This window comes from Leptonychotes weddellii, chromosome 6 (assembly GCF_054177405.1).
Source record: "Leptonychotes weddellii isolate Sample4059 chromosome 6, ASM5417740v2, whole genome shotgun sequence".
Classification (NCBI taxonomy): Eukaryota; Metazoa; Chordata; class Mammalia; order Carnivora; family Phocidae; genus Leptonychotes; species Leptonychotes weddellii.
In genome coordinates, this window is record NC_138374.1 from 115,255,001 (window position 1) to 115,274,859 (window position 19,859).

Genomic DNA, 19,859 nt, shown 5'->3' on the forward strand with positions numbered 1-19,859 from the left:
CTCTTCTCTCTTCTCCCTCTGCCTTCCTATCTAACCCCCTCCCTACCCCCCACCCCTCTCTGCCAATTCCCCCACCTTGCTGCTTTGCCCAGAACCTCACACAATAAGGCTGAGGCTCTGTTAGCTGCAGCCTGACCCCCACCATTATGAACCCATCCCCTCAGGCCCCCAGGCCCACGTACCAGGCCTCAGCTCCTCAGGTGCTCCCCACTAAATCTGAGATCCCAGAGATCAGCTGCCCCTAGGAATTCAAGAGCCTCAGTGGCCCTGGGCCCCAACCTCAGACCCATAAAATACACATGCCGTGACCCCTCACCACATTGAGGGAGGTGAGTCCCTGGGGCTGACCCGAGCCTGACCCCTGGACCCCCCTCCATCTCTCCTTCCTGCTGGCCTTCAACTCACTTCTGGCAAGATTAGAGGCAGGGTGGGGCTGGCCTCTTTGCTCTAGCCAGGCTGGGGGGGCCCAGCTAGACCCTAGGAGGCTGGCAGCCCCAAAGCTGGCCTCACCCAAGAGATGCAATTCAAATGTAATAAATTCCAACAACATCAGCCCTTACCGGGGATTCTAGAGGCGGGGGTGGGGGCACAGAGCGGGTTATAATTAGCATTCTCAGCATCCATGATCCCCAAGTAAGGCTGCCAAGAATGAGGGATGGGGAAGGCAGTGGCCCCGCAGTGTCAGCAGCCCGGACTCACACGGCTGCCAGGCCGACCAGAGAGAGCACAGCCTTCCTCCTCCCGCCTCCTCTGTACGATGCATCAGGACAGACTCACCGGCTTCAGAGGTGTGAGCCCCGCGGTGAAACGCTAGAACTCTCCGCGCCCCGAGGCACCCCTCCCCCAGCTCCGGCCAGCTGGGGTCCTCCTCCCCCGCCCCTCAGGGCCCCCTTCTGAAGAGCGGGGCTCTGGATCTGATCCGGTCTAATCAGTCATCTCTCCGGCTGGCAGGTCCCTGGCGCGGGGAGAGGATGCTGTTGTGGTGACTGCAGGATCCAGCATCTTTCCCAGGCAGAAGCAGCTGGGCATGCTCCATGGGCTCCCGCGGGGATTTCAGGGCCACGTGACTCTCCCTCCCCAAGCTGTCACTTAGGATCAGGAGTAAATAGTCCCTGGAAAGGTTTAACTCCATCCACACCGACGACAAGCTGCTAACCACCCATGCTTCCCACCCAGGAAAGGATGGAGTACTTGGGCACAGCCTTCCTGGCCTTCCACCACCAGGAAGAGCTGCCCCCCACCAAAGGGGATCTGGGGCCACCTTCCTCCATGTAAGCTGCAGTTTGCTGTTCTCCCACTAGAGTGCAGGGAACCAGAAGGTGCCCAGGGGTCTGGCATCATGGGGGCTCGGCACACCTGCCTGTGGGCGCCTTTCATCTCTGCGGCTCTCCACCCAAGAGACAGGCACATCTCTGGGTGTCAGGAGGGCTTGGTAGGGGCCCTAGCACCTTCACATCCCCTCCCCCAGCACAAGGAATTGCAAAAAATAACGTGTGCAGCTGGCTGGAACCCATGACAAGGTGCCAGGACCTCCTAGGTCTCCAGCCCAAATTCGTCTCCGGTGACCTTGGGCAAAGATATGCCCGCCGAGTCAGGGGGTATCAGTGTTTGTTCAGAGGCAGAAGGGAGGGCTTCGGACAATAGGATTGTAGCCCCATCTTAAGGGATCTCTCTCGCAATCTCTATCTCTCTTTCTCTGGCTCAGTTTCCTTCTCTTGACATTTCTGTGGATGCTGGAACAATAACAGATTCTCTGTGACAATGGGTAAGTGCAAGGGGAAGGCTGAGTTTCACAACCAGGATCAGAAAGATGGAAAGAAGATGGAATATTCCCACCTGAACTTCTGGGCAGGCTCGTGGGGTCTCAGTCCCACCTGCTCCGGAGACCCAGAAGTTGTACAGCAAACCAGAGGAGCTCGGGGCTCACTTCTGAATACAGAAATAGTTCAAGAAGCAGGAGCTAGATGAAGGGTATCTGCAAGGACTCACCCACCTGACTATTATATCTTTTTTGAATATTTATTATTACAACAACTTGATTTCAAAAATGAAGCTTCTCTTCACTCCAATGCACTATTTATCTTTCTCTGTGGGTCTCTTTCAGTGTGATCTGAGTATAAGCATCATTTAACCAATGGAAGTCTTTTTCTTTAAAAAGAAAGGAGCACAAGCTTCCTTTCCCGGGTCCAGGAAGAACCCTGTTAGTGGGGAGGGGGGTCATTACAGGGATCTGATCCACACCCCAGTCCCACACACCCCAGAGAGAGCTCCCACAAGGCCTGTCCTTCCAACCCCAGAGTAGGCCAGGCCAGAGCTGAGAATCTCAGGTTAGAGCAGTATGCACTTGCCTGCAGCTCTGGCGGGGAGGGAAATCCCTAAGTCCCTGCCCCACCACTCCCCCAGCCTAGCTGAGATGCCGAGTTCCTCGGCTGTGAGAAAGGCACTCAGCTGAAGGGGCAGAGAAATCCTGGGTACAGGCCTAGTGCCAGGCAGGACCGGTTAAGCCCAACCCACCCGCCCTGGCTCTCTAGGACTTGGCAAGTCGGCCCACGGCAGGCAGGGGGAGAGCCGGCTTCCAGCCAAACAAAGATGAGGGGCTCTGGGGGCGTCTCTGGCCTTGAGGAGCCAATGGAGTAAAGCAGGGCTGGGGCCAGAGATTACAGCATCCAGGGGGAGACAGGCAGGGTAGGGAAGGGGATGAGGACCCCAGTCCCCAACCCCCACAATCCTCGGGCAGCTGAAAAAGGCAGGAGACGGACAGAAGGGCCTGCTGGGAGGGTTTCCTCTCTGGCAGACAGAGGGCAAGGGCTGCAGACAGATCCTCTGAGTTGGCCCTGCGGATGCCTCTGGGCGATCTGGGCGGCCCTGGGGGCGTGAGAGACCAGAGGTAGGACTGCTGTTGGAGCAGTGCCTTTGTTTTGGGGAGCGGGGTGAGGGAGACCTTGCAGCAGGAGGGTCTTAGAGTTCCAGCAAGGGTGGGTAAAGAGAAGCAGAGAAAAGAAACTTCCTTCACCAAACATATATTCTCTCTCTTGCGAGCCCAACAGAGGAGAAGCAAGACTTTTGTGACACTCAGGTGGAGAGGGCGTGAGGAGGAGGCGTGAGGGAAGAAAGCGCCCTTAGAATCCATGCCCCCGGGGCTCAAAGGGGAAAGTCCAAAACTCTGAGTCACAACTAGTCTCTTAACATCCGGGCCACCCTGACTTTTGAATGTCATCACAGTCCAGGCGGCCATGAAACTGATGGACTTGTTGCCCCTCAGACATGTCTTACCCATTCCTCACCCTGGCCATGTCCACACGGGCCCCCCCCCCCCGCCCCGTCAGAGTGAACCAACTGGGGAGAGAAAAGGGAGCCCCCTGTGGTGAGCTATCTTTGAGGGCCTACTGAGTTCCGACCCCAGCTCTACCCCTTACCAACCGAGCGACTTGGAACAAGTTATTTGGCCGTTGGGCCTCAGTTTATTGCATCTGCAAAATGGGGTTTCCCTCCCCGAGCCTCATTCCTTGGAGACAGAATTGGCAAACTCAGCAGCCGGCTGCTTTAGCAGGAAGCAGGGGAGGAGCCAGGGGCCAGAGAAAATCAGGAATGGGTGTAACGTACCCAGATCTCTAAGCGTCTGAAAGAAGTCTACCAGACCCACAGTGGAGGAGATGTGGCGGAGGATGGTGGAGATGGCCCTGGAGCGGCCGTGGGTCACCCCTGAGCGAAGGCTTCGAGGCCTTCCTGAGGCCGATCCTGTGTGCTTTGGCGCCCTCTACTGGATCGATGTGGTACACGCACAAGGCTTGCCGCGGTTTCCCCCACATTTTAACCCGGCTTTTTCTCTTCTCTCTGCACCACCTGCCTGTAAGAGACACCCTAAAAACCGCAGGCATGCTTGAGCCATGACATCGTGGGCATCACGAGAATCACCTCCCAAACACCGCGAGGGGAAGGGCTTCCTGACACACGGTGATCATATTTGTCTGATCCTGGGCAAGTGTCAACGTTGGCTCATTGAAATTTGAGAAGGGAAAAGAAATAGCTTCTCCAGTTGTCTGTGTATCTGACTTTTATTGTTAGCTCTCGGGATCCACGTCCGGGGTCCTCAGAGTTTCTAACTCACCCACCAACCCAATGTCACAAGCCTTTGTAGGGAATGGATGATGCAGGGAACCGTGAAAATGAGTGGGCCAGAGTCCTTCCTTCCTTCCTTCCCTCCCTCCCTCCCTCATGCAGTCAGGGTTTCTGGAACAATCCCCCCCCCGCCGTCCAATTCTGAGCACAGCACCAAGGCAGCTGTGGCGTTAAGCTAGGCGCCCAGGCTGCGAAATCAGGCAGACATGGGGCTGAGTCCCAGCTTCGCTTCCTACAAGCTTCATGACACTGAACACATTTTTTTACTCAGTTTTAAGTCTCAGTTTTCTTCTGCCTTGTTAAAACAGTCAGGGATGATACAGCAGCTCCCTCATAATGCTGTGTTGGGGACCGAATGAGACCATGTAGTGAAGCTCAGCTCTCAGAGAGGCCCCTGCCGCTCCGGACACATAGGGCGGCCACCGAGTCTGGGAACAGACGTGAAAGCATAATAGCTTGTTGACATTTCGTTGCAATACGTCATGAAGTGATATTGTCTGTTTCCAGACTTTACGGCCACCCTATGTCTCCCCTGCCCTGGATGAGTTTTCAAACTAGACCCCTAGTTCTCCAACTGTGGTGCCTGGACCAGAAGCATCAACAACCCCTGGAGGCCTGCTGGTAATGCACATTCTCAGACCTTCTGAACCAGAAACTCTAGGGATGGGGCCAAACGATCTGTTTTAACAAGCCCTCCAGGTGATTTCAGTGCACCCTCAAGTCGGTGAACCACCAATCTAGGGAAAATGACACACATGTAAACAATCACAATACAGGTGGGCTTCCCTAAAGGCGTGATGTCATGGGCAGAGTTTTAAAGGAAAAGCAAGTGTTCACAGGTGGACACAAGCCCTGTGAGAGCAGAGATTAGCACTTGCAAAGGCTGGGAGGCACAGAAGGGAGGTGTGTGTTGAGGGAACCACAAATGATCTGGTCTGGCAAACTGGGGAGTATGGGAGGTGAAGCTAGAGAAAGAAGGCAGGAAGCCAGATTATGAAGGCCTTTCAAGTGCCTGAGTAAGGAATTCAGATTTTTTCCTGTAACTGATGGGAAGCACGAAAGGTTTTTAATGCAGAATGATGTGACCAGATTTGCATTGTAGAGAACAAGCATTCTGGCAGCAGTCTGGCCTGGAGGCAGGGAGATCAGTTGGGAAGCTGCTAGAATGATCCAGGTGAGAGCCCATGTGGGCAGGAACTCAGGCTGCGGCCATGGGGTGAGATATTTCGGAGAAGAACCGACAGGCAATGGGGCGCCAGCCTGTCTCTGAGGGTTCTGCTCTGGTGGCGCTTCTGAGAAAGATGGAATCGGTGTTGGCGAGGAAGAGGGGATGAGTTCAGGACCGGGCATACGGAGCCAGGGCAGCTCAGGATGTTCCAGGCTGGCAGCTGGAACAGGAGTCAGCCATGCCTCTGTTGTTTATCCCCCAACATCTCCCATTATTTATTCCAGCAAATATCTTAGATTCCTATCATGCGCCAGCAGGGTTCTAGGACATGGTGGAACACGAAATAGCCAGAATCTGCTCTCAGGACTGACGTGGCAGTGGGGGGACACCAGCAATAAATAAGCAAATACAGAAACAGCAAACTTCTGGCTACCTGGCAGGTGGTATGAAGAAAAGTAAGAGGGTCTGGGGGCGCCAGGCTGGCTCAGTGGAGCATGAGACTCTTGATCTCGGGGTTGTGAGTTTGAGCTCCACATTGGGCATAGAGTTTACTTTAAAAAAAAAAAAAGTAAGAGGGTCTAAGGAGGAGCAGAGTGGGGCAGGGAATGGGGTATCAGGAAGGGTCACTCTGACAAGGTAACACTTGAGCTAAATGATACATAGGTGCCAGATACACAAAAACAGGAGGAAAGTGCTCCCAGGCAGAAGGAACAGCACATGCAAAGGTCCTGAGGTAAGAATGAATTTGGCACAATGGAGGGAAAGATGAAAATCGCCATAGCTGGCCAGTTATGGAAGATGAGGTCAGAGAGGGTCAGGGCCAGGCTACAGCAGGTGGTCCGTGTTCAAGGCCAGAGGAGAGGGGGTAATACAGGTGAAAGGACCTAGTAGATGGTCTCACGCACCAGATGTACATAAGGAGTATGCAGACGGTATCATCAAGGAGAGAAGAGGAAATAAATCTTAACTGCAGCAAGGATTTCGGTTCAATTTCAGGGAAAGCTCAGGCCATAGGAGTCATGTCATATCTGAACAATCTCCAAAGCAGAGAATTTGTCCATTGTGTTTAACAGGGGCACCTGGGTGGCTCAATCGGTTAAGTGTCTGTCGTGGGCGAGTCCCGCATCGGGCTCCCTGCTCAGTGGGGAGCCTGCTTCTCCTTCTCCCTCTGTCCCTCCCTCTGCTTGTGCTCTCTCTCTCTCTTTCTGTCAAATAAAGAAATAAAACCTTAAAAAAAAAAAAAAAGAATACGGGCGCCTGGGTGGCTCAGTCGTTGAGCGTCTGCCTTCAGCTCAGGTCATGATCCCAGGGTCCTGGGATCGAGTCCCACATCGGGCTCCCTGCTCCACGGGAGGCCTGCTCCTCCCTCTCCCACTCCCCCTGCTTGTGTTCCTGCTCTCACTGTGTCTCTCTCTGTCAAATAAATAAATAAAATCTTAAAAAAAAAAAAAAAAAGAATATGGTTAACAGCCAAGCTGGCGTAAGTGCTGGCTGGTCTCAAGGCAGGGGATGGAAGGATGAGCTCTCCGGACGGAGGAAAGAAGATTTGGAAGGAGAGCAGGAGGGGAAAGAGGTGAGGAGGGCCCTCCGTCCGTGGCCGGGCCAGGGATTCCTCTGGCGGTGCCCACGCCCCCAGCTGTCTGCACAGCCACGCTCTCCCACCTGTAGACTCCGAGGCCAGACCAGGCACAGGCCTGTGCACGTCGAGGCTCGCCCGTGGGAACTAAGCCAGGACCCAGCCTGCCGGGGAGATGGAGAGACCCGGGCCGATGCCGAGGGCAATGAGTCCGGTCGGGTGGACGTGGACGACCCCAGCCCAAAGAGTTACCTTCTGCTTCCAAGGTCACCTCCGGGACACCTTCCCCAGGCGCGCAGTCAGCTGCTGAGAGCGCCAGCTACCCCGGCCCATGGAGCAGCGTGACCAACCCGCAGAGAAAAACAGAGCACCGCACACACCCCTGCCACCTCCACGATCACACAGGCCCCAGCCAGGAGAGCAGGAGAGATGGGCTGGGCCTGGCCACCTCCCGGCCTGCCTGTCTGTGCACCCTCGCTAACACCTTCCCTCCACCTGGCTCCACTTCCAGCCCCTTTGGCCATCCTGGTGCTCGGGCTCCTTCCTCTGAGCCTTTGTCCCACGTGGGTCTAAAGCAGCCTCTTTCCTTTATTTGCTGAGCTATCCCCCCCGCCTTTTCAACCCAGCCCAACACTCCCCTCATCCACTCCAACCCGGAATAAACTTCCCATGACCGACAATGGCTCTCCCAGACCAGCAGAAACACACACCCAGCTTTCTCTGCCACGTTCAGAAGCCTGGAGGCCTCCTGGCCATTCACAGACCACCCCCCCCCAAGGCCTTCAGCGCCCGAGCAGACCCTCTAAGCACCTCCCCTCCAATGCAGCCATCAAGGACAAGGACAGCAGTAGGCCCAACAGTCAGACCAGAAAGAAACTGCATCTTACTCACTTGATGAAATACACAGCTCCTTCCTGGGTAGAATCCATCTCCCAGCCCTTGGGCAATCCTGTGAGGAAGCAAAATCACATCATGACTCTCTCTTCTCAGCCCCACAAACCCGATTTGCACACAGGAGGGATGGGGCGGGGAGAACTAGGAAAAATTCACAGACAAGCCAACAGTGCTCAAGCCAACCATGTCACCTTTTTGGTCCATTATTCCTATCCGTCTGATTCCAGCAAATAATAAGAGCGATGGCAGTGAATGGGACGCCCCCTGTCTGTGAGCAGCGAAGTCACCAAGTGGATCATTGCCTTGCACAGTTTGCTCATTCACTGGACAAGCTTTTCTTGAGCGGCTCCTCTGGGCCAGGCCCTGCGCCAGCCCCGGGGATGGTTGCCCGGGCAGGGCGCTCAGGGTCATCCCACAGCCCCCTCCCCTCACATCACAGAAGCACAAGGGGGAGCCAAGGTGGGTCACTTGCCCCAGGCCTCACCGGGGATCAGACCAGGACTCAAGCCTGCAAACCCCAGCCCAAATTATCACCTCTAGCTTCTGCTGCTTCCAGACAAGATGCTGAGGACTTAGGAAATCAGTCCAGGGAAAATGGAGAGACTTTAAAAAAAATTTTTTTTAATTGACATATAATTGACACATGACATTATATTAGTCTCAGGTGTACAGGGTAATGATTTGTTATTTGGATACATTGAGAAATGATCACCACAAGACTAGTTACCGTCCATCACCATACATAGTGACAATTTTTTTTCTGGTGATGAGAACTTTTAGGATTTACTCTTTTGGCAACTTTCAAGTATGCACCTTCAGTATTATTGACTACAGTCGCCGTGCTGTACATTATATATCTATTTATTTTATAATTGGAAGTTTGTACCTCTTGACCTCCTCCACCCATTTGGCTCCCCATCAGCTCCCCTCTCCTCCAGTAACCACCATTCGGCTCCATTATCGATGAGTTTGGTTGGGTTTGTTCATTTGCTTTGCTGTTTAGATTCCACATAAACGTGAAATCCTATGGTATTTGTCTTTCTTGTTTCACCTAGCACAGTTTTCTCCAGGTCCATCCTTGCCGTCACAAATGGCAAGATTTCATTTCATTCTTTTTTATGGCTGAGTAGTATTCTATGGGATATATCTACCACATCTTTACACATTCATTCATCAGTGGACACCCAGGTTGTTCCCCTGTCATGACTGTTGTCAATAATGCTACAATGAACAGGGGTGCATATATCTCTTTGAATTATTGTTTTTGCTGTCTTAGAATAAATACCTAGCAGGGGAATTGCTGGATCATAGGGCAGTTCTGTTTTATTTTCTGAGGAGCCTCCACACTGTTCTCCACAGTGGCTGTCCCAGTTTGCATTCCCACCAACAGTGCAAGGGAGTTCCTCTTTCTGCCCTTCCTCGCCAACACTTGTTATTTCTAGTCTTTTTGATAAGAGCTCTTCTAACAGCTGTGCTGTAATATATCATTTGGTTTTGACTGCACTTTCCTGATGATTAGTGATGTTAAGCATCTTTTTTCTGTGCCTATTGGCCACCTATATGTCTTCTTTGGAAAGATGTCTATTCAGGTCTTCTGCCCCCTTTTTGATCAGATAGTTTTTTTATTTTGGGTTTTTTGTGTGTTTGCTTTTTGGTGTTTTTTTGTTTTTTGTTTTATTGAGCTGTAGGAGTTCTTTATATATTTTGGATAGGAACCCCTTGTCAGATATATGATTTGCAAATATTTTCTCCCATTCTGTAGGTTGCCTTTTCATTTTGATGGTTTCTTTTGCTGTGCAGAAACTTTTTAGTTTGATGCAGTCCCACTTGTTTATTTTTGCTTTTGATGTCAGCTCCAAAAAATCATCACTGAGACCAATGTCAAGGAGTTTATTGCCTGTGTTTTCTTCTAGGAATTTTATGGTTTCAGGTCTTACATTCAAATCTTTAATCCATTTTGAGTTAATTTTTGTGTATGACGTACAATAGTGGTCTAGTTCCATTCTTTCGCATGTAGCTGTCCAATTTTCCCAACACCATTTAAAGAGACTGTCCTTTCTCCATTGCATATTCTTGCCTCATTTGTCATAAACTAATTGACCATATATGCTTAGGTTTATTTCTGGGAGTCCTTGAAATAAATACCATTTGATCATGGTAAATGGTCCTATTAATGTATTGTTGAATTCAGTTTGCTAATATTTTGTTGAGAATTTTTGCGTCTATGTTCGTCAGGAATATTGGCCCGTCATTTTCATTTTTCATGGTGTCTTTGTCTGGATTTGTTATCAGGGTAATGCTGGCCTTGTAAAATGAATTTGGAAGCAATCCCTCCTCTTCAATTTCTTGGAAGAGTTTGAGAAAGATAGGTATTAAATCTTTGAATGTTTGGTAGAATTTACCAATGAAGCCATCTGCTCCTGGGTTTTTGTGGGGAGGTTTTTGATTACTGATTTAATCTTCTTACCAGTAATCACTGTATTCACATTTACTGTTTCTTCGTGATTCAGTCTTAGAAGATGGCACGTTTGTAGAAATTAAGCCATTCCTTCTAGGTTGTGTAATTTGTTAGCATATAATTGTTCATTGTATGTCTTACGATCCTTTGTATTTCTGTGGTGTCAGTTGTAACTTCTCTTTTATTTCTGATTTTATTTATTTGAGCCCTCTTTTTCTTGGTGAGTCCAGCTAAAGGTTTATCAATGTTGTTTATCTTTTCAAATAACCAGCTCTGAGTTCATCTTTTCTATTGTCTTTCCAGTCTTTCCAGTCTCCATTTCATTGATTTCCACTCTGAGCTTTGTTATTTCCTTCCCTTCTGCTAACTTTGGGCTTCGTTTGTTATTCTTTTTTCAGTTCCTTTAGGTGTAATTTGGATTGGTTATTTGAGATTTTCTTGTTTCTTGAGGTAGGTCCGTATTGCTATGGACTTTCCTCTTGAAGCTGTTTTTGCTGCACTACATAGATTTTGGTATGTCGTATTTCTGTTTTCATTTGTCTCAAGGTATTTTTTTCATTTCTCCTTTGATTTCTTTGTTGACCTATTGGTTGGTCGGTAACACATTGTTTAGTCTCCAAATATTTATGATTTTTCTGGTGTTCTTCTTGTAACTGATTTTTAGTTTCATACCATTGTGGTCAGAAAAGACATTGACATTATTTCAATCTTCTTAAATGTACTGAGACTTGTTTTGTGTCTTAACATATGATCACCCCTGGAGAGTGTTCCATGTGCACTGTAGAAGAGGGTGTATCCTGCTGGTTTGAGGTGGAATATTGGGTATATACCTATCAAGTTCATTTGGTCTGATTTAAGCCCTATGTTTCCTTATTGATTTTCTGTCTGACTGATCTATAAAAACATTTTTTAATAGCACCCCTGAAAAAAATTATCCACGGAAATGCTCAGAGTGGAGAATTGCAGACTCACAGAGTGAGCAAGAACTGAACAGCTGAGGAAGCTGACCACAGCTCAGAGGTGCCCGGGCAATCCCTACAGGCGGCGGGAGCCCCTGCTGGGCAGCTCCAGAGAGGCTGAGCACCTGTCTCCGAAGAGGGCTCTGTTGGGTACCATTTTGTCCTACCCATCCTCCCCCCAAAAAATCCTGCCTCCCTGGCAAACAGGATTCCTCCACCCCGAAGCAGACGGGGAGTCTTCTGAGAAACCCGAGGGAAACCCCTGTCAGAGGTGGGGCCAGGCAGGGCACTGGTAGAGATCATTGCTTTCGGGCGAGCAAGAGCCCTGCGGCTGACATATTGCAAAACGGGTGTGGCTTCTCTTGACAATCACCGCCACCTTTCTGGTCAGGCCGAACATCTGCCTTGTGTGTGAGGTTTTATAAAACACAGCTATTCGCTCTTGGTCTGAACCTCGCCCACCCCATCATCAGCTGCCTCAGGGCACAAGCCGCTGCTGAGCACAGCCTGCGTTCTACAGAGTGGCGGGCGCAGCTGTCAGCACTCATTTTACTCACCCCTATTTCCATGTTGCCGTTGATGGTGACCCTACTCTTCAGTGCGGCAGGAAAGCCAACGAGCCCAGCTCCCCTCTCAGGACCTGGTCCATAGAAATTATAACACCAGCTGCCACTTAATGTGTCCTTCCTCTAAGCTACACATTTTACCACTGTTAGCACATTTAATTTGCACAATAACAGTATATAATGGGCATCAGCTTGAACACTTTTATCGATGAGGAAACTTGAGGCCCAGAGAGGTTAATCAACTTGCTTAAGGTCACACAGGAAGCGTCTGGGCTGGGATGTGAGTCTGGTCTTCTGCTTCCAAAGCTGACATTCTATCTTCTGTGCTGCTCCATAAATGCTATTTGTTCCCCTCCGTCCCTGGGGGAGGACGTTCCCATTCAGAAGGGCGTGGGTTGGCAGTCTCCCCAAGTAGAGGGATCCCCATTGGGTCAGAATCATAAATAATCCTGCCATTGTGATGTGCTTGGGAAAGAGGCCAGCGTGGATTATGTCCCCTGCCTTTTCCAGCAACTTCCCTCCACACTGCCCTCTCCGCCCGGGCAACACCAAGAGTGCTTATATTCCTGTCCAGGCGGAGTGCCCGCGGAGACAGCTGCCCTCCCGGCAAGCTTCAGGGGCACCTTAACCCCTTCCCAGCCTTGGACAACCACTTGGCTGAAGCCCCAAATAAAATAATTGGCATGAAGGCTTTTATTCATCTTCTAATCCTCCCTAGAGTCATAGTGAGATAGATGGAATTCGATTTTAAACACTGACAGCAGCAAAAACACCAACCCAGAAGAAGAATGCAGCCCGGTCTTGGGGTCCGGAGGCCCTGCTTCATGTCAGAAATAACAATAATGACGATAGCAATAGCAGTCTCCTCCACCGATGGGGATTCTCTCGGGTAGCCTTTGTTAGACTCTTCGGAGGTTCATCATCCTCTCCCTATCTTACAAATGAAGAAGCCAAGTCCTGGACGATTTCAACCACTTGCTCAAGACCACACTAACAGAAAGCAGAGCCAAGATTTGAGCTCAGGGCTCTCTGCCTCTAGCACTTAGGGTTTAACCCCAACACAACTCCGCTTATTAGCTGAGTGGCCTTGAGCCAGGTACTTCCTCTCTGCTCTTCAATTTTCCTACCTTTAAAAGGAGTTGACTCCAGGGTCCCTGAAGTCCCTTCCAGCTCTAACAACACAATGATTCCAGCCCAGAGTCTAAAAGAAAGGAGGCTCTGGGCAGGCTAACACCTTAACTCAATGTGTCCAGCAGCACCAGCCGTACCCCATGAAATGGCCAAAACTCCTAGAACCACATGTCTGCTATGCAGTCAGGGAAAGGGCTGGAAGGCCAGGGAGGGCAGGTCAGTGGCAGCATTCTGAAGAAGATGATCGCTTGTCCACTTGAAGCACCCTAGCCCTTCTCCTTCTTGGTGTCTCCGCCTCCCCAGTTTAGACTGAAATCTTGCCTGTGCATGTCCCCACTTTGCCACTGGCCTGGGAGGTTTTTTAAGGGCTAGCGATGGAGTCTTCTCCACAGTAAGCAATCAGTGTGGGCCCTGACTCCTTTTCTTTCATGTTCTCCCCAATGTGAAGGAATTCCTATTAGCCATGTGGAGCTATTTAAGTTTAAATTCATTAAAATTTTAAATTCAGTTCCTCAACCACACTAATCACGTGTCAATTGCTCAGCAGCTACACGTGGTTAATGGTGACTCCATTGGGCAGCATAGAGAGAGAACATTTCCATCATGGCATGTAGTTCTATGGTACAGGACCAGGAGCTGGGGTTCTGTCTGGGTCAGGAGCTCTGAAGGTGGACGGGATTTTCTGATTGGGCAAGAGGATGAGCGAGAAGTCAAATCAGCATCCTCCATGGTCTGTCCCACATATTAACTGGAGAGCTAGAAACTTGGAAAACCTCAAGCTGAGTATCAACCCTCCTGCACCCTCCCCCAGATGGTCGTCCAAATGCTAAGCTCAATCCATCCATGGAGAAAAGAAAAAGTCACAAGAAAAGTCAGGGCAGGGGATGTGTAATGCTGCCTCAAGCCACCGCTTCATCCTCGACTGCAAAGGCAGGGACAGCCGAGTTCCTTACCTGGGCTGGAGGAGTGTCCACTCTGGATGGCAGATTCCGTGCCAGGGTGCACCCAGCTGGTTGACTTTTCCTCATCACTACAGAAGACCAATAAGAAAGTGTCAGATACAAGAAGTCCTCCCTGAGTAGGACATCCCTCTCCAAATTCACATCAACACTGATTCACATTCACGAAGCATTGACTGAGCAGACGCTGAGGATTCAGTAATGAATAATATCTGACCCTGACCTCAAAGAATTTATAACCCACTGGGGAAACAGACATAGAAAAAGGTAGTTGCAATATGATAGGATAGGAAGTATACCCTATCCCTATTATAGCTACGTGTAGAGAGCATTATCCCACCACCGGGGAGGGAGTGCTAAGCGGGATGAAATTAAGGAAGAGGGACAGCATGAAGACTTCACTGAGGAGGTAGCATTTGAGGTGATTGGTGAAGTCTCTGGGGGGAACAGGGAAGGTCCTTAACTGGCAGCCTCTCAATGGATACGAAAAGAGGAGGCTGGGTCCCTGGGTGTCTACAATGCTAAACAGTTTCATTCACAACAGTCCCTCACGTTAGGAATTTTACAGATGATGAATCTGAGGTTCAGAGAGGTTAAGTAACTTGCCCCAAATCATACAACCAATAAGTGATGAAGCCACGATTCTAATATCTTACTTCCAGCAAAGTGGGCTCCCTACCACTGCAGATCCTCTGGGTCTGGATCGGAAGGCAGATGAATCCATCAACATTTCTCAATTCCCCCCTCAACCAAGTGATACTGAGGTTTCCAGAGCCAGGCGGGACCCAGCATGAAGCGCCTGACTTTCTTTTTTTTTTTTTAAGATTTTTTTTTTTTTTGACAGAGAGACAGACAGCGAGAGCAGGAACACAAGCAGGGGGAGTGGGAGAGGGAGAAGCAGGCTCTCCGCAGAGCAGGGAGCCCGATGCGGGGCTCGATCCCAGCACCCTGGGATCATGACCTGAGCCAAAGGCAGCTGCTTAACGACTGAGCCACCCAGGCGCCCCGAAGCACCTGACTTTCTCGGCCAATCCAGGTACGTGGAGGAGAGGACTCTCAGATTGCCTGTATCATCCAGACTTTGGGGTGGGGCCGTTGGGCCCAGGACAGGACTCCACTCACTGCTTTCAAAGTATCATTAATACTGTAGTTAATATAATAAACCCCACTAAGAATGCTTCCACTAAAGTAAGATATACAATACTGCACATACTTAAAGTGTACAGTTCAAAGTTTTGACATATGTATGTACCTGTGAAACTATCACCAAAATCAAGATGTGACCCTCCCAATTTTTCTCCGTGCCCCCTTGTAATTCCTCCCCCCAGCAACAACTGATCTGCTTCCTGTCACTATAGATCAGTTTGCATGTTCTCGAGTTTCTAGAACTTTATATAAATGGAATCATGCAAGCTAGATTTTTTTCTGACTTCTTTCTTTCTTCTTCTTTTCTTCCTCCTTCCTTCCTTTCCTTTCTTTCCTCTTTCTCTCTCTTTCCTCTAAGTTTGGACACCTACTACGTACAGGAGGGCATTCCCCAGCTGACCCAGCCCTCTGAAGAGGAGAGAAGAAACAGAGTCACTGTTCTCGTGCCCCCAGGGCACTCAGGGATGCCCTGTGATGTGGGCTTTGGTTCTGGGAGGCCGTGGGAGAGGAAGCCCAGGGAGGGCAAAGTCAGCCAGCGCTAAATTGTAAGTGTGCGGGGAAACCCATGATGCCCTTACACCTCCTCCTCAGCCACCCTGAGACCCGCAGGCCCCGACCCCTCTTCTCCTCTCACCGTTGCTCCCTCAAACCGCATGACTACCCCCACCCCTCCTGGATATCATGGACCATCCCAGGGTCGCAGAGGTGGACACAACCCATCACACCCTCAACTTCCTCCCCCTGTTCTTCTGCCGCTCTCCCCTTGTCAGCCCCTGGCCCAGAACGATGTAGTCCCGGGCTATCTCCACCCCGGCTTTGGGCTGACAGGGAACCATAAAACTGGGATGACCCATGTCACTGCAAACCCACAGCCCCCATGCTTAGCTGGGCCCTAAGTGCCCCCTGCAATCTTCTTCAGGGTCCCCAGACAGTTGCCATTTGCTGAGAGTTCCAAAGCTTCCCCAGCAGCCTCAAGTCCCTCCCCTGCCCCTCCTTCCCTCCCCCGTCCCCATCCTCAATGGACAATCTTTATCGCTTACTTCAAGAAAACACAGAAACCATCAGGTAGGAGCTTCCTCACTACAGCCAACCAGCACCCCCCAAATGGACCCATATCCCCACCTTCATACTTGCCTCTGCACTAGGGAGAAAGTGGCCTTCCCCCAGTTAAGAGTAATCCTCTGCCTGGGTTACAGTCCCCATCATCTCCTGTCTTTTCTAGAACCTTCTTCTATTGAACATCACAGGCTCATATCTTCACAACTTCTCTCTGTCTCAGGTCATCATCCCTTTAAGCCCACCCTGGTCTGTGTCTTCCAGTTTGAACCCCTGCCTCCCTCCCAATGCCACCTCCCCTTCCAGCTTCCTGTCTTGGGCTCCTCTTCTTTCAGCATCCTTCTTGGAAACCAGTCTCTTCAAGCTGTCCCCACTTCCTGGTCTCCCTCTCACCTATCCTCTGCAATCTGGTTTCTGTCCTCAGCCCTCCCCTGAAATCACTTTTCCTAGAGGTCGTTAAAGAGCTCCCTAGTTCCTAAATCCAAAGGATGCTCTCCAGTCTTCAGCTCACTTGGCCTTTCCATATTGACCATTCCTTCCTCCTAACACCCCTCTCCCCTGCCTTCTAGGCAACGCCCTTCCCTGGCCCTAGGGCTATCCATCCTGAGATCCTTGGTCTCTCCTCCTCTATCCCTTCTTTCAGTGCTGGTGCTGCTTGGGTAGCCCTGTCTTCTTGGTCACATACTTCTGGATGGTTCCATCCCTATGCAGTGACTCCCAGGACTCCCTCTCCAGCCCAGGCCACTCTCTTTAACTTCTATCCTGTACGTCCAGTTGCCTGTCAGACATCACCTCCTACACATCCCATGGGGACCTCAAATTCAATACTTCCCCCTGAAAGTGCACTCCGCCTAAAAACCTGTTCCTCGTCCCATACTCCTGATCTGTCAAACTCTAGTTAAAATCTCCGAGATTCGTCTTCGATTTTTCCTTTTCCCTCTCTTCCCCAACTTTCAGGCAGTAAATGAACAGCCTCAGTTCTACTCCTACAGACTTCTCCTATCTCCCCTCCCTCTATCCTCACTGCTAAAATCCAACCCATCAGCTGTCTCCTGGACTTCGGCCGTTGCCCCTGACAGTTCTCCATATGCCAAGTCTCTCCCCCTGTCTCCCTGTTCAGCCCTCAAATCATCACCTGTCCGCCCAGCTGCTGGAGGGATCCTTCCAAAGCCCAGGTCTAAGTGTGTCAATCCTCTTTGAAAAATCTCCTCTGGATTCCCATCACCTGCAGGACCACGTTCAAACCCCGTAGCCAAACACACAAGGCCTCCCCAAAGCTGCTCCTCCCGTGTGTCCTGCCCCCACTTCTGCAGCACCCAGCAGCCCTCACTCCATCTCCACTGACCCCCTCAGAGTGTTCTAGACAACCTGTGCCCCAGTACCCACCGGCCCCCGCCTTCCCACAGTCCTCTGCTTCAGGGCCCCTTTCTCCCTGGTCCTCTGCTCCAGAATCAGCTCAAATGTCTCCTCCTCCGGAAGGCCCTCCCTCCACTCCCCAGAGAATGCTAGTTCTTTCTTCCTGGTGTCCCTAGACCATCATGCAAATACCTCTAGAAGATATCCTCTTATTTCCTAAGTATTTACCTGCATTTTCTCCCTACCACCTTCAAGGAAAAACCTGTCTCTTACTGGGTTTTTCTCTCTAATGCCGAGCGCTGTGGCCCACACATGGTGGCTCCTCGAATGTTCGTGGGGGAGAAAGAGAAGCTGGAAGGCCAGCAAGAGTTTGGGAAGGAAGATGAGAAGAGGCAAATTAACCGCCTGGGCCGGGGAGCTTGCGGAAATGCACAGCGAAGGCCCCACCCCAGGTGGGAATCGCCATCTCCGGAGGTGGGGCTCAGGAATCAGCCTTTTCTCAAAAATTCCTTGGGTGATTTTTAGGGACTCCAAAGTCTCCAACCACTGACCAAAGGGACTGCAGTTTTCATACCAGTGAAGTTCTGTCATTTAAGAATCTGACCCAGGGTCAAGAACTTTTGTGGAGTTCATTTCTAAGATAATCTAATTACAGCATCAATTATGATCATGGCGATGATAATTACAGAAGAAGGGCCTAAAACAAGAGTGGAAGCTGAGAAGCACCGGAGACAAGCCGCCGGCTGCCTGGGCTCCTTACAAAGGCAGTTCGGGGCAGGGGGAAGGCAGGGCACTAAAGTCAGCGGGTCCTGGGCTCAGTCTGAGCTCTGATTAGCAAGTGGTTTTATCTCAGACAAGTACTCTCCATCTCTGTAGATCTCGCCTCCCCATCTGAGAAGTGAGGGGGTTGCAGCCAAGGTTCCTTTCAGCTCTAATGTTCTGTGAGTGGCTATCTTGAGAAAGAAAAAAAAAAAAACCATCATGTGTGGGTAACAGTTCAGAATGCTGTGCTTCTAGACTTGCTATATTATCGGGAGATTTCTATCCTGGCAAAGAACGACTATAGTAGGAGCGGGCCAAAATAGCACCAGCGGGGCCACTCTGTTATAATGAGATTATGCCAGAGCCATTTTGGTTTATGAAATTAATATAACGGCACTAATATATTACTGAGAGCAACGCTTCCTCTCTTTAAAGAATACCAAATGCACTGTGGGCGTCTTCTCCTTCCCCTTGACCACAGCCCCATAAAGAAGCAGGACAGAGAGGGCTGCCCGCCTGGGAACACTGAGTCCTGGGGTGAGGGCAGGGTCTCCCGGTGTGATGTCACTTAGCCAAGTGTTCTCGCTGGAAAATCTGGGGTGGGAGCAAGAGAAGGAACGTCCCCCTGGCCCTTTCTGTGGCCGGAGCTGAAAGGAAAGATGGCCTTCCTCCTCTGGGCGGCCACTGGCCCCCTGGGACTGGGGGGGAGGCCCCCCCGCCCCGGAAAGGCCCGCACCTGCCCTGCCGCACCCTGCCTTTCCAGAGGAGGGCAGGCCCAGCCTAGGCTGGACTTTGACCCATTGAGGAAAAGGCGGGAGACACATTCAAACCGGCATGGTGATAAACTTATTAGTCACGCGTGCTTCCAGCCAGCTTCCCCCTACCGCTCAGCCTGCCCCCAGCCCTGCCACCTTCCAAGCTGGACAACTCGAAAGAAAAAATAAAATGGCAAAACGAGAGAGAACAACGTACTTGATGAAGAAGACTCTCCCCCCGCGGTCAACTCCGTAGGTCCACCGGCCGGGCAAGTCCAGCCAGTCAATCTCATCGGCCATCTCGGCGTCCAGAAGCCCCTCTCGCTCCGGGCCCTCCGGGGCGCGCAGGGTGGGGGGGCTTCCTGCCCAGCGGCCCCCACTGTCCGCCCTCCCGCAGGCGGCGGGGGGTGGGGGGTAGAGGGGAGGGGAGGGGTCCCTGCCGGGCGCCCGCCTCTCACTGAAGGCGGCGGGCCGCCAGCCGGGCGGCGGGGAGCAGGGGAGACTTAACCCCGGCCGGGCCGGGCCGGGCTCCCGCTCCAGCCGCCGCCTCCCCGCCCGGAGCCCGCTTCGGACGCCTCCTCAACTTAACGCCGGGCAATCGGCGCGCCGGGGGGTTCCGACGCTCCCTCGCCGACTGCCGGCCGCCGCGCCGAGCGCTGCCCCTCCCGCCCGCAGCCGCCCGCGGAGCAGGTTGCTGTGCGCGAGCGAGGGGTGTCGCCTCTCGCTCCCAGCTGCGAACCTGCACTTGAACCGCCGGCCGGCCGAGGGGAGGCGGGGCCGCGCCGCCGCCGCCGCCGCCGCCGAAGGTAATTCACAGCCAGGAGGAGGATCCGCGGCCGCCCCGGCCGGTCCCCAACCCCAGGCGCCCGGCGCGGAGAACCAGTTTGGCCGAAAGAGCTTTGAATCACGGACCGAGGGGACGTGTCCAGCCGCCGAACGGAGAAGGGCGAGTGG

At 51.6% G+C, this 19,859-nt stretch overlaps 1 protein-coding gene across 15 annotated transcripts in view; it reads right to left on the minus strand.

The window, feature by feature from the left end:
- Window positions 1–19,518, minus strand: part of PLEKHA6 (pleckstrin homology domain containing A6) — a 139,502-nt gene extending 119,984 nt beyond the window's left edge. For 12 of the 15 annotated variants that reach the window (XM_081825041.1, XM_081825055.1, XM_081825044.1 and 9 more), the window contains exons 1-3: window positions 19,123–19,476; window positions 13,825–13,901; window positions 7,755–7,812 (exon numbers count right to left, since the gene is read on the minus strand). In XM_081825041.1, the coding sequence (XP_081681167.1) occupies window positions 7,755–7,812; window positions 13,825–13,901; window positions 19,123–19,205 (218 nt within the window). In that variant the 5' untranslated portion in view covers window positions 19,206–19,476. Of the gene's footprint in view, window positions 1–777; window positions 1,059–7,754; window positions 7,813–13,824; window positions 13,902–19,122 lie in introns of those variants that run through there. The other 3 variants (XM_081825043.1, XM_081825040.1, XM_081825050.1) reach the window with 2 other exon arrangements.
- Window positions 19,519–19,859: the final 341 nt, after the last annotated feature.